This window comes from Dicentrarchus labrax, unplaced genomic scaffold (assembly GCF_905237075.1).
Source record: "Dicentrarchus labrax unplaced genomic scaffold, dlabrax2021, whole genome shotgun sequence".
In the NCBI taxonomy this organism is placed as follows: domain Eukaryota; kingdom Metazoa; phylum Chordata; class Actinopteri; family Moronidae; genus Dicentrarchus; species Dicentrarchus labrax.
In genome coordinates this window covers 21,198,788-21,215,440 of record NW_026136722.1, presented here as the reverse complement: position 1 = coordinate 21,215,440, position 16,653 = coordinate 21,198,788, and the positions used below count along the sequence as shown (strand labels likewise).

General features: G+C 38.9%; 2 protein-coding genes across 2 annotated transcripts in view; both read right to left on the bottom strand.

Annotated features, from left to right (window-relative positions):
- The window catches only part of LOC127355793 (uncharacterized), a 56,421-nt gene that overhangs the window by 13,094 nt on the left and 26,674 nt on the right, over positions 1-16,653 (bottom strand). The window lies entirely within an intron of this gene.
- Positions 377-10,807, bottom strand: LOC127355804 (germ cell nuclear acidic protein). Its single transcript, XM_051387028.1, has 6 exons — positions 9,746-10,807; positions 6,469-6,557; positions 6,309-6,377; positions 2,273-2,324; positions 762-798; positions 377-675 (listed from the first exon to the last, which is right to left on the bottom strand). The coding sequence occupies exons 1-6, from the start codon at positions 10,299-10,301 to the stop codon at positions 639-641; spliced, it is 840 nt and encodes a 279-aa protein (XP_051242988.1). The 5' UTR covers positions 10,302-10,807; the 3' UTR covers positions 377-638.

Here is a 16,653-nt window from a genome sequence, read left to right as displayed (position 1 = left end):
TTGTCGCAATGCTGTTGCACTGTTAATAACACTAAGCCTGTATTGTTTCTTTAAGACGATCATTTAGATACCACTCAATCACATTGGTCCTAACTGTTGTCAGGAAAATCAATAGTTGTCTCTTAGAACACAGTTTTATAACAACATATTTACAGTACATATTTAAGTCCAAGTGAAGTCATAATTGGTGTTAAAATCAAAGTGGAGCAACAGTTTTTGAGTCAGTTGTGCAAATGACTCACTTACTTGAGTCCTCACCTCTATCTATCACTACACTGCTGAAAACGGCCTGTTTACTGACAGGATCCATTCTTTCACTGCATACAGCACTTCAGACACTTTCAATGTAGTGAACACTTTAAAATCAACAAATCAATCAGTGGAAATGTCCCCTCTTTTATTTAACATATCCCAAATATGACTTCAAATATTTCATTTTCATTTTTCAAGTACAGCGTGGACCTGTCAGTTAACAACAGTACACAAATATATTAAGTTATTCAACACAACAATTTCTATTCAGTCATTGGTGAGGAAATGTTTAATGTTCTCAAGGAAAAGACAAAAATAACAATGAAAATCAGAAGTGAAGGTGAAACCTATTAGTTTGGCCACATGGTGGCAACATATGGTTGGGTTCAGTTGTCATCATCATCGAAGACATCAGCTACAGTCCTGTGGATGGAGAGACATGCAGAGGTTACATACTGTAGTCCTTAAATGTTTGAGCAGGGTTTTAGCTCAGTGTGGCTATGACTTACTTGTAGATTGATCCAGTCACTTCATCAAGAAAACCCCCTGAGGAAAAAAGACAAAGGAAAGATGACAGCGAACAGCAAGTCCATCATTTCTCATCAGAACTACAATTGTTGCCTTGCAGTCTCATATGACTTTCTACTGTCCAAATGGAAGAACTGATCAAATAATTCTAACTTCCTCTTCAATTTTTTTTTATTTAAAATGTTGCAAAAACATTCAGTTCTGATTAATTTACACATAGCCAGTTTTAATCTACTCTACTAGTTCCCAATCTTTCTCCTTAAGGTACCCCTTTTTTATCATTGAGTAAACTGACATATTTTATGGATATTTATATTCATTGCATAACAATAACAGTACAGAACAACTGATAAACTGTACAATGAACCCAAACAGTGAACACAATAACTGCAAAATGTTTGTGTAAAATTGGATGAATTTGAACAAATATGAGTTTTCCTGATATTTTAAGGAACTTCATACAATTCTCTGTCTGTACTGAGTTTTTATTTTATTTTTAACAATCATACAAACTTAATAGGCCTCTTTTTTGATACATTGGGAGTTTTCCTCTCCCTGACCCCTTAAAGGACCAGTGTTTAGGATTTTGTGGCATTCAGTGGTTCAGGGGTCAATGTTGTAAAGAGTTCGGTCTAGACCTGCTCTATTTTGAAAAGTGTCCTGAGATAACTTCTGTTATGAATTGGCGCTATACAAATAAAATTGAATTGAATTGAATTGTAGTTGCAGACGGCAACTCCGTCGCTTCACACCCCCTTCCAAGAGCAAAGGAGGAACTACAGTGGCTGTGAAACATGCAGAGTTTGGTTTGTCCCTTCTGGGCTACTGTAGAAACATGGTAGACTCCGTAGAAGAGGACCTGCTCCTCCTGTAGAGGCCCATTCTAAGGTAACAAAAACACAACAATTCTCATCATAAGGTGAAATGTTACACACGGGACCTTTAAAATCAAGAATGCCTTGTGATCCCCCTTAATGCTTTGGAAACTCCAGTTGGGAACCAGTGGTCTACTCTGCTGCATGGGAAAGAAAATTCTCTACTTAAATAGTTTTTGGGGCTTTTATTGCCTTTTTTATATGATTAGTGACAGCTGAAGACAGACAGGAAAGGGGGGCAGAGAGAGAGGGTATGCCACGCAGCAAAGGGCCACAGGTCAGATTCGAACACTGGGCCGCTGCAAGGACTCAGCCTCGGTACATGAGACGCCAGCTCTACCAACTGAGCTAACCGGGCACTCAAAATTCTCCTCTTTCTGAACAAGCATTCGTATTATTCCCTGTGGGAGGTCCTGTTGGGTCTTGTTAAGTTCTTCAGCCATCAGTGTAGGTGAGGAGATCCTGTTTTCTTTAGAACTATGAATCAAGTCTCAAGTTCAAAAGTGTTATATAATAGGAGTGACCAGTTAAAATGAGCAACAAGAAAACTTTTCTTATCTATAAGATACTATAAAAATGTTTTTTTTTCTTGCTGTGGCAGCTCTGCAGTTACTCACCAGGCTGGCAAAGGGTTGAGCACACAGGGCACACATGGCAGAAACTGCACATCTGTGAAAGAGGCAGAAAAGTAGAGTCAGAAATATAAACCGTTCCAGAGTGTCACAGGATGCCGAATCCATTTGTCTGACCCTTGAACTGCCTGTTCCAAGCTGCTTCCTTTACAAAGTGAGACTAAACTGCTGCACTTCATACAGTAACAAAAACATCTGCATGTGTGTGCTCATATGTTAGATGTGTAAAAGCCGATTTGTTTGTTTTTCTGTCAAAAAATAAATCAAATGTTTGGAATGGCATACATAAAAATACTCATGCTAAGTCAAAACTATGTCAACACTTGACTCACTAAGTCAAATAAATAATAAGATTTCTAAACCTCAGTAAACAGTTATCTGAAGAGTTTATGGTCTCAATGTCTAGTTTCAGTCTAGTTTCAGTCTTCCTCCATACAGCATTTGTAAATTTAGCATTTAGTAAATGGTGGTCCCATTTAGAGTAAAACAGACCATAAAACAGGCTTTAGCTACCTTGTGACTGAGAAGTCACTCTCAGTGAGTACTTCCAGCTCAACGCACCAAACTCAGATCAAACTGTAAACTAGGCAGTGCTGATCAAATAGGAAGCAAGATTCTGTTACTGTGTTATCTATCTACAATATGAGAACATGTTTTTTCAATTATCAGTATCGTTATCTTTTTTATCCAATTGCAGATTCAATTAATTAATTTGAAAATAAGATACTACTCTGTGGTCCTCTGTAATCTTGCTCTGTTACACTTCCGTGAGTAATGATAAGGTAATAGTTTAATAGTCAGTATTAAAGATAGTGTTGAAACGTTTTTTTGCAGCATTTAATTAAACATACGTTTAAAGTAGCCTACTCAAATCTTTTACTTAAAAAATAGCAATAACACAGTGTAACAATACTCACATACAACTAAAAGTATCGTATTCAAAACCTTGCTTAAGTAAAAGTGTAGAATGGCCCATTTCTGAAGAATGTATTGGATTATAATCAAATAAATAAACCTTTGCTACCTTTTGTCAGGGCTGAAGGTAGGAGAAGGTAAAATGCCATTCATTGCAGTCAGGGGTGCCGCCAGGAACTTTGGGCCCCATGACAAAAAAATCAAATTGGGCCCCTCTGCGCAGCTGTTGTCACCACATCTCTAGGGCCTAACTGTCCCATCAAAAGCTTTACATAACTCTAATTAAAGGCTTGCAACTGTCTTGCTTCTTGTAGTTCAATACTAGTAAAAGCACAATATTTACTGCTGGTGATTTGTACATGCATGCAAGTCTGCATACAGTATGCAGTTCACTATTTGATGCAAGATTAAAAACAACCATAAAAAATTTGCTAAAGGCCATCTTTTACAGTCTCAAGGCTCCTTTCTTGGTGAAACACTGGGTTACAGATTGACATCCTTTCCTTTGTCTTTCCTCTCTCTGTTTTCTTTCTTTCCTTTTTTGAAAACCAGATTTTGATTTACTAGTTAACATTGTGATCACTGTAGTTCTGCATCTACTGACTGCAACTAAACACGTCACTGATAAGTGCTAAGGCAGGACCAAACCATTTCATGCAGATACAGGGGGGTGGTCGGTCAATATGGATGTTTACTTTTTGGTCAGTGGGGATATTTAACTTTTACTGCCAACAACAAGTAAAAACAAAGAGATCATTAATTTTATTATTATATTTGAAATATATATACTGGATGATGATGGTTTAATAATTGTGTATTAGTTTTTACCTATTTTTTGGGGCCTGTCAGTCATGGGCCCCTGGAATTGTCCTAACTTTTCCCCCCTATAGGGGCCCCTGATTGCAGTGCCTCTGTTTCAGTAATCTTTTGGTTAATAAATGACACTTATGTGACTTACTCCTGCCTGTTAACCTGCAAAACCTTAAGTTTTCCAAGTAACATTGTATGCCCTTTATATAGCATGTATGATGTTTACTATATTCACTGTCTTAGTTTAGCGTGTTAGCCTGTTAATATTTGCTAAATAGCACTAAACAGTATAGCTGAGATCATAAATTCATAAATTCCTCCTCAGCACTTCACCATTCAAAATATTTTTTAATGAATGAATAAATGAATGATTTTTACTGTACACAAAAACATTAAGAGTAAAAAGGGATCAACAACCTGAATTTCATTATACAACTATACAAACTGACAATTAATTACCTTGCATAAACTAAAGAATTGGACAAATTCAAATTTTTATCTGATGACGGCGATCTGATGACAAATCATGAACATGAATGTCAGCAACAAATGCCATAGTAATTTATCCCATATTTGTCAAAACACTTTTCCTAAACTAATGTCAACCTGCTGGTGAGGGACAGTTAAGATTCATCTGCTGGGAAACATGAATATTCATAAACATCTGCCCATTAGATTTTGTCTAACCCTAAACCAATTTATACACATTTTATTTATATAGATTGATATAGATTGATTAAAAATAATGTATAGCATCACATAAAAACAGCATATGTGTTAATCTTTATCAGGGACGGCTGGTATATATGGGCTACTCTATCTTTTAAAGTAAAGATGAAAAACTATTATTAAAAACATATTGTTTCAAATTTTGGTGGAACCTAGAGCAGCAACAGCATCATACAGTGAGAAAAAACCCAGAATATATGATATATCTTGGGTTTTTTCCTGTGAATGGGCTAAATTCATTCAGCCCAAGCACAGTAGTGTAAGCTGCCATTCAATTTTGATTGACAGGTGTCGTGACACGCCCCCTTCATATGCTGCCCATTTGGGCTAAATTCATTCAGCCCAAAGGCCAGTGAGAATTTTTCGTGCTCCTTATCTGAACTGATGACAAGCTGACCTCAGATGACAGTCAGCCACATCCAGATGCGGACACAGCTGCAGCCTCTGCAACGGCTGCAACGGCTGCAACGCCGCACAGGATGCGGCGCCCTGGTAATGTGTCAGTAGCCGCACAGTGCTTTGACATAATGATCGAGCAGTCAAAGGCTCTTGGTGTCTTTCGAACTTATTGACCCTGAACTCGATCCGCTGTTTAAGAGCACTTTCCAGCAGAAGCAGCTGGACATTGCATGTGAACTTTACCCAATGATCTGCAGAGAGAAACTGAAAGGTGAGCTGATGATGGTGTACAGTAGTGTGGAGTTTGCGGGCCTCACGTCCGCAATGTCACTTTTGAGGTTGCTGACTGAGAACAATCTTCAGAGCACTTTTTCTGAAACACTGAAAGTAACCCAAATAGCCATCACAATCCCTATTACAACTGCAGAGTCAGAGAGGTGTTTCAGTACACTGAAGAGGATCATGTCCTTTATTCAAAGCACAATGGGACAGGACAGGCTAAACACACTGGCTATGCTGTCTATTGAGCGGGACTTCATCCAAAAATCTGCAGACTTTAATGACATGGTGATTAACCTGTTTGCATCACAGAAAGGCCGTTGATGTGAGCTGCTTTTTAAATAAGATATGCCCAAGCTCTGAAACAGCTCTCTCTTCTACAAATACTGTTATTTTTGCTTTGGTTTTGTAGATTTTATTTTTGGAACATGGTATTGTAAATTGTTGTTGGTACTTTTCTATAATGTTGGTGTAGCGCAATTGGCATGTGCTGATGTGGGAGAGAGAGAGAGAGAGAGAGAGAGAGAGAGAGAGAGAGAGAGAGAGAGTTTTTCTTGGCATTAGGTCATTCTTTTGGGTATATCTTGTGTTGCCATAGAGCACTTGCTATAACAAAGTATACAATGTTGTTGCTGTAACTTGATGTGATGCTACTGTGGCTGCTGTTGCTGCTGTGTGACGTATTGATGAGTGTAATACATTTGTTAGCCCACCGACCCAAAATCACCACCAGCCGTCATTGATGTTTATGTAGTGTGTGAAGAGCACATCGCTTTCAATATATAAAAGTGTGAAAGGATAAAGCTTTGACGCTTTAAAGATTTCAATTTCCTTTGGAGTAAGAGGAAAGTTGGTCAAATTTCACAATCGGTAATATGTATTTTCTCACCTTGCAGTCATCGCAGTGTTCAGACTTGTCTCCCTCTTCACATGGACATTTGTCACAGCTGTCACAGTGCTGGAAGAAGACACATTCAGTTAGAATGTGTTCTTTTCTGACTGGAGAAATGTAATGTAGTCATCGAAGCTCAATTTAATGTCAGACATACCTCACAGAATTCACAATATGAGCACACAGAGCCTGTGTGATAACCACCATCGTCTTCATCATCATCATCATCATCATCGTCATCATCATCTGCACATAATATTGATGATAAATACATGACTTTTACTCTTAATAATGCAACATCAAAATACATGGTACGCCACTGATAATGTAGACATAAAGTAATATTTTATTATAGTTGACATTTAGAACATTTTCAGTAACTATTTGAAAGACAAATTATGTCCATATAAAGGCAGGATATAAAATATATATGTTTAGATGTGTCTCTTTTTTGGGGCTCCACAGGACTGGGATCCTGGGGAGTGACCGAATACATCTGACTTCAGTTAACTTTATATATATATATATATATATATAGATATATATATATACAGTATGTATATATATATATACACACACATTTAAAGCAAATTGCATGTTTACCTGCAATATCCTAAAAAAATGACTACATAAATTAAAAAAGAGTTGTTAGATTACTTCTGAGAAAAGTCTGAATTACATAGTTAAAGGAAAAACTAAAACTTCTCAGAATAAAGTCTTAATTCTGAATTAAACATAAAATCAGGAAAATAAGTCATAATTTTTTACTAGTTTTCCTCAGAATTATGACAATAATTTTATATATTAAGAATAGCCTTGTTTCTCCTAAGCCTGATTGATGCTTATACGTCAAATTTCTGCTGTAAGTACAGTGTAGGGTACGAGGCTGGGCCTCCTCAATTTTAGAGGAGCAGGTTGAAATCTGAGTTGAGCACAAAGTGATATTGAGCGGCTTGAATGGAGGAGTGAAGGGAACAAACAGTATATTGGTCTACAGCAGATATATTGTGGTGTGTCATGTGGTATTGCAACGAATTGTATCATCATATTGTCTTGTATTGGGTCGTATTGTATAGTCTTATCTTCAGTAATCTTATCTTACTGAATTCTATTGTATCGAATTGTTCTATTTGCTCTTTGTCTGTTTTAACTGCATACTTTTCTAATGCAGGATGACGCTGTTTATCAGAGTGAAGGCTCTGTGAATATAGCTTGTGTTCAGGACTTAATAAATTAAAGTTTAAAGATTACAATTTTATTTAGTTATCTTCACAGTAATGAATGAATGCTGATATATAGGCCTACTGTATATATTTTTTCAGTATATATTTTTTCCTACACCTTAAAATCAAGAAAGCAACTTTGCTCAAAGCTTTGGCTTCCCAGGTTGGGAACCACTGTATAAATCCATACCACATACAATACAAATATGTTGCAAATCATGGTGATGGTTTCATTGTGTTGGGAAATGGTTTTTCTCTTTTAAAATCAGCAAAGACAATGTTTCACCCAGATGTTTAAATCTGTCATACATTTTAATTAAGACTGTGGCAGTCAATGTTCCCAAACTACTGTAATATCCCAGGCACTCATGAAAACACAGTTCATATAGAACATGCTGTGGTCAGAACAGATACTCACAAGTTTCAATGTCTGTAGCTCTGCATTCTGGTCCTCATACAGGTAAATTCATTTTTACAGGTCTCTGATAAACGTCATGATGTTCTTTGTGTATTTTTACAGCTCTAATACAAGTCCTCTGCCTTTGGTAACAGATTTGCATATAGGCAGTTTATGATCATTTGATTTATTTAATGAATGAAAGTAGGGTTAAAGACATATGGACATATTTTCCACACATAAATGTTCACAGTCATCACAAAATCCCATTTTTTCCAAATAAGAAGAGAAAAAAGCAGACAACCATTTCATCTCTTGACAATTTAACATTTGACAGAGCTTTGGCTCTTTGACTTCCTCTTTAGAAAGAGACGTTTCTCTCTTTTCCCAAACACTCTCTCCCTGAAGGTCTGAAGATCAGCAAATCCACTGTTGTAACATTTCATGACAAATGAGGAGTTATACATTTGTTCAGTTTCACAAATGACTCAAAATATTTGTATTAAATGAAAAGATATCGATGCCATCTAAGCATTAAATAGTAAGGGGAAAATTACATAATACCCAAAACAAATGTTGATCATTAATGTAAGCTATTGACATGTGCATGAAACGTTATTATTGTATCTAATGGTTCAGAACATCAGCGTTTTAGAAAATAAAAAGAGGTATGATTATAACACTGTTCATAGAAACATTGAAAGTTATTCTATTATCTTATCTGTAGCAATTTTACAAATGCACACACCAGACTTGAAAAATAAATTCTGTGCATTACATGCCTCTTTAGCAGACAGCAGCATAAATGCTCCACAGAGAAAGAAAGAGATTGAGAGATATGGAGAAAGAGAGAAACTTTACATCTGTTTAAATGAATGTATTTGGGTAGTTGCCCTCCTGCACCTCCCCTCGCGCTTTATTCTCCCTCTGTCTTTTTCTGCAGCACCACTAACCCACCCCCAATATCACTGTCTCTCTTTCTTTCTCTGTAGGTTCACATAAAGACACAAATGCAGGTCAATCTGATCCAAAACAAATGAGAAAGGAAGATCCTAGTGGAGGAACCATTCTTTCAAACGAAACACAAATCAAACGATCTCAGACTAGTGACCCCAATGACTGATTCCCAAGTCAGGCTTGGTTTGTGTGAAATTGGTTTTTTGTTCTTTCTCTCTCTCAAATCAATGCTTCTGCAGTCCCCAAGTTCATATCTAGTGTACTGTACGAAGGACTTCGGACAGTTGGACTTCAGATGGGCCAGTTCAATTTCCCCAGAGTGCTCATAACTCTAGTTAAGCAGGGAAAAGAACACAGTGTCAGAGACAGCAAGAGAAATGGACAGCTGGAAAGGGGTGGAGGAGGGACTTTGATTACCTATGAGCTCTGAGACAGTCAAATAAGAACTGACAAAGAGATGATGAGGTTGTAAGAATGTTAACGAGAGGGGAGTGGCTAAAGTTTAGCTTAGCTCCTCCCCTTCCGCACAATGTCCTGTAATGTAACGTGCACTGAAACGCATTGCCAACTGCATGGCAAAGCATCGGTCCTCACTCACAGCTTGTAACATAACACAGGTTCCACATTGTTGCATCAGAGGTGTGGTCTAGTTTGTTTCTGGGCTGTGTTTTGGCAATTTGTAAGGCCAATCACTGAAACAAACAGCCTATTGTCATTCAAATTCAAAAGTCAGTGATAACTGATGCTTTGACAGTACCCAGTTTGATATGTGCTTCAGATGCAGATGCTATGCTAACACAGAAAGAGACAAAGGTATATGAGAACATCTATACTACTGCATATTTAAAGGGACTGACCTTCATGATCATCATCGTCATCATCGTCGTCATCATCATCATCATCATCATCGTCGTCATCGTCGTCATCGTCGTCATCGTCGTCATCGTCGTCATCATCGTCGTCATCATCATCGTCATCGTCATCATCATCGTCATCGTCATCGTCGTCGTCATCATCATCGTCATCGTCATCATCATCGTCGTCATCATCGTCGTCGTCGTCGTCGTCATCGTCGTCGTCGTCATCATCATCATCATCATCATCATCATCATCATCATCGTCGTCGTCGTCATCATCGTCGTCATCATCGTCGTCGTCATCATCATCGTCATCGTCATCGTCATCGTCGTCGTCGTCGTCGTCATCATCGTCATCGTCGTCATCATCGTCATCGTCGTCATCGTCGTCATCATCGTCATCGTCGTCATCGTCGTCATCATCATCATCAGCAACCAGACCTTGCTCGGAGCGGAATGGCAGATCCTGTGCCTTGGCGGTGGGAGCCAGTGGGGTGTGGAAGGAGCAGAGCAGGGCCAGCAGCAGCGCTAGAATCAAACTTCTCAACGACGCCATGTTCACAGTCAGGACCGGGCCAACTAATGAGGAATTAACCTGGAATCACTGCAGGAGTCCAGCACTGCAGCGAGCTCTTTGCCTATTTGTCCCACACACACACACACACAAACAACCTCACAAATTTAAAACCCACTCAAAGGAACACACTCAGATAGATTGCTACAGTAGGAAATGGACACCAGTTATAATGGCATCCAACAGACAAGGCCCAGTGCAGAGAAGATATTCCAAGTTGAGATCCAGACACTTCCCAAATCCAGGCAAAGATTATCCTTAGAAAGGCAGGTGTCCTTCCTTTAAATCTGGGACCACAACAAGACAGGGTGTCTTTTAGTCCAGTGCAGCAGTTGTGTGATCAGTTAAGACTGCAATAAGAAGCTGAGAGGAGAGCCGTCAGTAACTGGACAACGTTGGAGACACAGACAGGACTAATGTGAGAGCGACAGAAAAAGAGTTAGACCAACCTATGGGGTAAGCTAAGAAGAAGGGGGGCAGTGTGGCTGACTGACAGGGGCAAATGGTGGTGGGCAGGCCTGCACTATCCATAAGTTAAGCTAGTCACAGAAGAGGGGAGTAATCAGAGGGGGGTATAAGGAACGAGTGGAGCATACTTGCTTTTCCATCGTGATCAAATGTTCAAGTTTAACTTTAGAACAAGTGTTCAAGCAAACTTTGGAGAGGACCACATCAGAAGTAGGCCCAGGCAGTGGTGACCATATATTGTGAGAGAAAGGAGGATATATTGTATAGAAACTGAGAATGGCCATCCTTGCAATTTTTTTATTGTAATTGTGTTGAGATCCCAAGTTAATATATCTCATTATCTCGAGAAAACAAAAGATTTCCTGAGTTCACGGCATAATTATGGAGAACCCGAGAACGAGTGTCTGGTTCATTTGATCATCCTTCAAGATCACTGTTTGACCGTTGGGGAGGATTCATAACTGAAGGGAAAGAGATATTACACTCTGAGACTTCATTTAGGCTATTGATTTCCTAGCAAATGATGCGCAATACTGACAAAATATATCAGTAGAAGATATTTTAAGAGGTCAAAGATCCCTGGAATGTCCAGATTCTTTCATGCATGGCACTGATCTTTGATACACATAATAAAATGACAAAAACAAAACAAAAGCTATCCCTAACCTTTTCTTTTCTTGTGATAAAGGGCTGATTATCTCGTTATTTCAAGATAACAAAATAATTACTTTGTGATTTCAAAATAATAGCATTAAAAAAGAAATTGATACACGGCAGTTCTCAGCTTCTGCAATATTGGTATAGAGCTGGGATAGTATTGGACATGTAGCTGTACACAGTCCAGACTGGTCATTTGTTACTACTTCCTTTCGGAGTAGGTGGCTGAACTTTCTAGCAGGGCCTCAGAATAACGATGTTGATAGTTTGGATGGATAGATTTGGGAGTCAGTTTGTCTATAAGGTATCTGTATTGGCCAGAGTTCTTTGATATTTGGTGTAGATAAATATGCTCAGATGCTGAATATTAATTATTTTGGTGACTCACTGACCCTTTCCTCTAGAGTACTATGAGCCCCACATTTCTTTTAGACAAACCCTCCAATCTAGGAAAACTTCCTTGATATTCTTGGTGACCTGGTTTATAGTTGTATAATTGTAGTTTTCAATACAATTCAGTTTTATTTGTATAACGCCAATTCATAACAGAAGTTATCTCAGGACACTTTTCAAATAGAGTGGGTGACATCTTGAATTCTTGAACATTTACATTGGTGCTTTTCATTGGATGAGCCCTCTCCATTTAGAAGCATTTTTGTTCTCTCAACTCTATATAACCACACTGGGCATTGATACTGGACAATTCTTAAAGGTTCAATGCCAACATTTTGGATTTTTTTAAATGTCAGAATAGCCATGCATAGCAAATACAACAGGTTTGGGAAAGATAATTATCATCATGATTATGGCCAATAACTGTGGTAAAGGTATGTTTGGGTTAGACAAATAATACACCAGGGAAAGGTAATGGTTACACAGTTAAAAAAAACAACATTAATTGCTCTTCTGTAATGGGATGCTAACTTAAAGTTAGAGATGCTACATTGCCGACCCAACACCCTGACCTTAAAACTAGGGTGTGTTTGAAATGAACTACTTCATATGAAGTGTCGTCCAACCACGCTTAAAGGCAAAAGTATTTATAGCTGTTTCAAATGGCTTCGGTCAAAGGCGGGGCAAAAAGCTCGCTGTCAGAGTGAGGGGCAAGACATAATTATTGTTCAAAGGAGGATAATATTTCATTTTCAGATGGTCCCTCCTCAAAGACATTCATGGTGTCACACTCACTTGTACATATGAAAGTGACAGAAGTAGGTGTAGTAGTAGTCTAAATGAAAAAAGACAGCCCTCTTTTTTCCCATTTCCACACACCTGGCCAGTCACTGACAGTCTTTAAAGTCTGTTTTATATTGTTCGACAATATAAAAAGGACTTAGTTTACAGCGTGCTGACCCAAATACGATCTACCTTGCTATAAAGCTTACCCTACTTCCTCCATTGGCACTGAACATCAGTGGTGCTCTCTGCACAATTATCCAAAGGGCAATCCTAGAGACACAGGGATATCACCTGTGATGATCCATGATCTTATGGGCAGATTGCCATGAAATTTGCTGAGCACATTAATGGTCCTAAGAGGATAAACCTTTTGGAATTTCAATGACCATAGGACCTTTTGCTGCCCTCAAGAGAAACACTTTTAGCTCCAAGAATAGTTAAGTCATAATTTTGTTGTGTGTTCTGTCCAACACTATCACACTGTAACATTGCAGCGTGTAGAAGACAGACTGCTGGTCTTCACAATTATTATATCCAAGCTTCTGGACTGTCTTTGCAAATGTCTTATACCTTCAGTATATCCATCAGCATCATGCTGATGCAGCCAGAGTGTATGCACTACCAAGGGTATAGGCCAAACCCAGACACTGATCTCTAGTCCATCGACTTGTCTGTCCCTCCCCCTATGCACTGCACCCAAAATAGATGGATTTGTGCAATGAGGAGTTGACAACTACTCTATTTAAAACCGCACACTGTCAGAGTCAGTGTAATGTGAGCTTCCCTGGCTCTGTCTGTGTGGGACCAGCACAGTATCGCATAGTCGCTGTCAATTCTCACCTACAGATGCATGAAGAAAAAGTTTTATTACAAAAAACAGTTCTGGTTGAGTATATAATCTTTGTACATATTATACTGTTCTAAATTCTCATTTAATCCCTAAGGCAAACACAACAGGTGCAAAAGATGATTACAGACTGCCAACAAATCCCAACCCAGCACTATTAAAAGCTTTAGATAGCACATATTCTGTGATACAAAAGAACAGATTTGAGAACAAGTTTGAAATGAAGTCTCTAAAGGTGATAGAGTAGTGGCAGTCAAAAACAGCTGAGTTGGAAAGAGCAAAGAGCAGGAGATCAGATCGAGATGAAGACTGCAAAGTGGCTGAAAGTGGAGATGAGCTCAGACATGCCAAAGACATTTCTTCTCTCTTAGTTTGGACCACTGACTCTGCCTGCATTGACCCACTTGACCCATTTAGTTAACTGCTGCTACTGTTTAATCCATCCTTCCCATACAATCTTAAAGAACACATGTCAGTTATCATCAGTTTGGAATAATTGCTGTTGCATATGTGATACCATTTGGCCTGTCTGCTTTAGCTTGGGGCAGATGTTGACATCTGAATAAAGACCCTAATGCAGGACCTCATTTAACTCCAACGTGTCAGGGTAAAAAGAAAATAGAATTTAAGGTGTCTGACAGGGTGTTGTGAGGTGAAGAGATGACAGCAAATGCACTGCATCAGCCCATTCATCAACCAGATCTAACATTCCCCAGCAGGATTCATTTGCCTCCCTGAATCTGATCCAGTGCCACATCCAACCCAAGCTCTTTCCATGTAAGGACAGTCTAAAGAGGGAAATCACTTTCCATGATAAAGTTACCTAAGGGGACTAGTGTGTGTGTGTGTGTGTGTGTGTGTGTGTGTGTGTGTGTGTGTGTGTGTGTGTGTGTGTGTGTGTGTGTGTGTGTGTGCATCCATGCGTGAAGGAGTAAGAAGATTAATTTATGTAGAGCTGGCTGAAAATTACGGAAGCACATTGCATTCAGGTTGCATTCTTATCTCAAATTATCTTCCCCTTATTCCAAGAAAAGATCTCAGAATTACAAGAAAAGATCTTGTAACTATAAGATCAGGATCTCGTAATTGTGACAAAATATCTCATAATTATGCTAAAAGATCTCATACATATAAGATCAGGATCTCACAGATAAGAGAGTAGACAATGATTTAATCTGCTTACTTAAGCCACACATCCGTGACTGCACCGACCTTCCAACATTTAAGTCTCTGACAAAAACTCACCTTTTTAAAATTGCTTTTAATGTTTAAATTGTTTTTAGGGTTTTACTATTTGATGTTGTTGTGCTGTTTTTATAAGTGTCTTTGAGTATCTAGAAAAGCGCTTTACAAATAAAATGTATTATTATTATTTCCTTCTTGGTATGAGACTCAAATATTAATGGACACGCAACAGGGAGAGAGATAGTGGAGTGATGGGCTCGCCATGTTAGCGGCACCCGTGAGCAGTTTCTTGGGGTTAGGTTGCCTTGCTCAAGGGTACCTCGGCAGTGCACAGGAGGTGAAAACTGGCACCTCTCCAGCTACCAGTCCACACTCCATATTTTGTGGTCTGTGGGACTTGAACCGGCAACCCTGCGGTTCCCAAGCCAAGTCCCTACACACTGAGCTACAATGATGATCACATGCGCAGACTCTGGCTCTGAATGGCGAAAGATGGCAGCGGCCATATCTGGGACATTTTGGCTTTATTTTTGTACAATGGGAGGAAGTAATGACATGACCTTCACCCTTCTACCCCCCCTACCCACATCTCCAAGCTCTCTCTCTAACCCCAACTGGTCGAGGCAGACAGCCATCCACCATTACCACCCAGGTTTTTCTATTACATGTGAACAGGGGCGCTGCCAGGAATTTTGGGCCCCATGACAAAAAAATCTAATTGGGGCCCCCTCTATGCAGCTGTTGTCACCACATCTCTAGGACCTAACTGTCCCATCAAAAGTTTTACATAACTCTAATTAAAGGCTTGCAACTGTCTTGCTTCTTGTAGTTCAATACTAGTAAAAGCACAATATTTACTGCTGGTGATTTGTACATGCATGCAAGTCTGCATACAGTATGCAGTTCACTATTTGATGCAAGATTAAAAGCAACCATAAAAAATTTGCTAAAGGCCATCTTTTACAGTCTCAATGTATTTTTATTGGAACATTTCAAAATGGAAAATTCTCTTAACGAAATTAATTATTATTATAAATTATTATTGTCATTATATTATTATTGTCAATATGTCATTCCATAATTCAATCTAAATGAACGTATCAAACTGGATTATTTTAATATTGTCTGTATCTTACATGCAGGCTCAGGTAAGCTACTCACTGTTTCCAACTGTCCAGCATCCAGTACAGACAGTAGGTTGTTGTTCTTTTATTTTATTTCATAATGATCATTATGTGAGAAAATAATTATTATTGTGTTTGAATATCTGTCATTAATAAATATTTCATTTTCTTTTTGCAATGGTATAAAGAGCAAGAGAGACAGAGAAATCCCCACAGACTCCCTGCAATGATGCTAACTGGCCTGTCATTGAACACAATGTTGCTCAGCTTCTTCACTGGGACAGGGAGGGGTACAGTGATGGGGAGACTGGGGTGCTGCTGACTCATCTGTTGTTAAGTCTGTTAAAGGGGGCAGGGACAATGATTTAATATGAATATGTTGCTAAACGTTTCCCTGAACTGATTAAATGGTGATTAAATGTAGGCTGACACTAGTCTGTAGCTGACTATCTTATTTCACTATGGACATTAAGCCAACAGGTTAATACCACTCACAGACTATAGGCTCCTTTCTTGGTGAAACACTGGGTTACAGATTGACATCTTTTCTTTCCTTTTTTGAAAACCAGATTTTGATTTACTAGTTACATTGTGATCACTTCTGTGATCACATGGCTGGCTCAGAGGCAGAGCGTGTGTTCCTTACTCGGAAGGTTGTGGGTTCGATCCCGGCTCCTGGTGAGTTTCCTTTTTTGAAAACCAGATTTTGCCATTTACTGAGTTAATATGTGTGAAAGGGGAATGTGGCACGTAGTGTAAGCGCTTTGTGGTGGGACTGAAGGCGCTATCAAGTGGTCATTTTTTTCTTAAGTCCCGCTCCTTTTTGCTCTGTGCTCCAATAGCAGTTGAGCAAGCCTTGGTGATGTAGATTAGC

Excerpts from the sequence above, each read along its gene's own strand:
- LOC127355804 (XM_051387028.1), bottom strand. The coding sequence starts at position 10,301 with ATGGCGTCGTTGAGAAGTTTGATTCTAGCGCTGCTGCTGGCCCTGCTC. Across the intron at positions 6,558-9,745 it reads TGACGATGATGATCATGAAG|ATGATGATGACGATGATGAT; the intron begins GTCAGTCCCTTT and ends TATTATGTGCAG. Across the intron at positions 799-2,272 it reads CTCAACCCTTTGCCAGCCTG|GGGGTTTTCTTGATGAAGTG; the intron begins GTGAGTAACTGC and ends TTTTTTCCTCAG.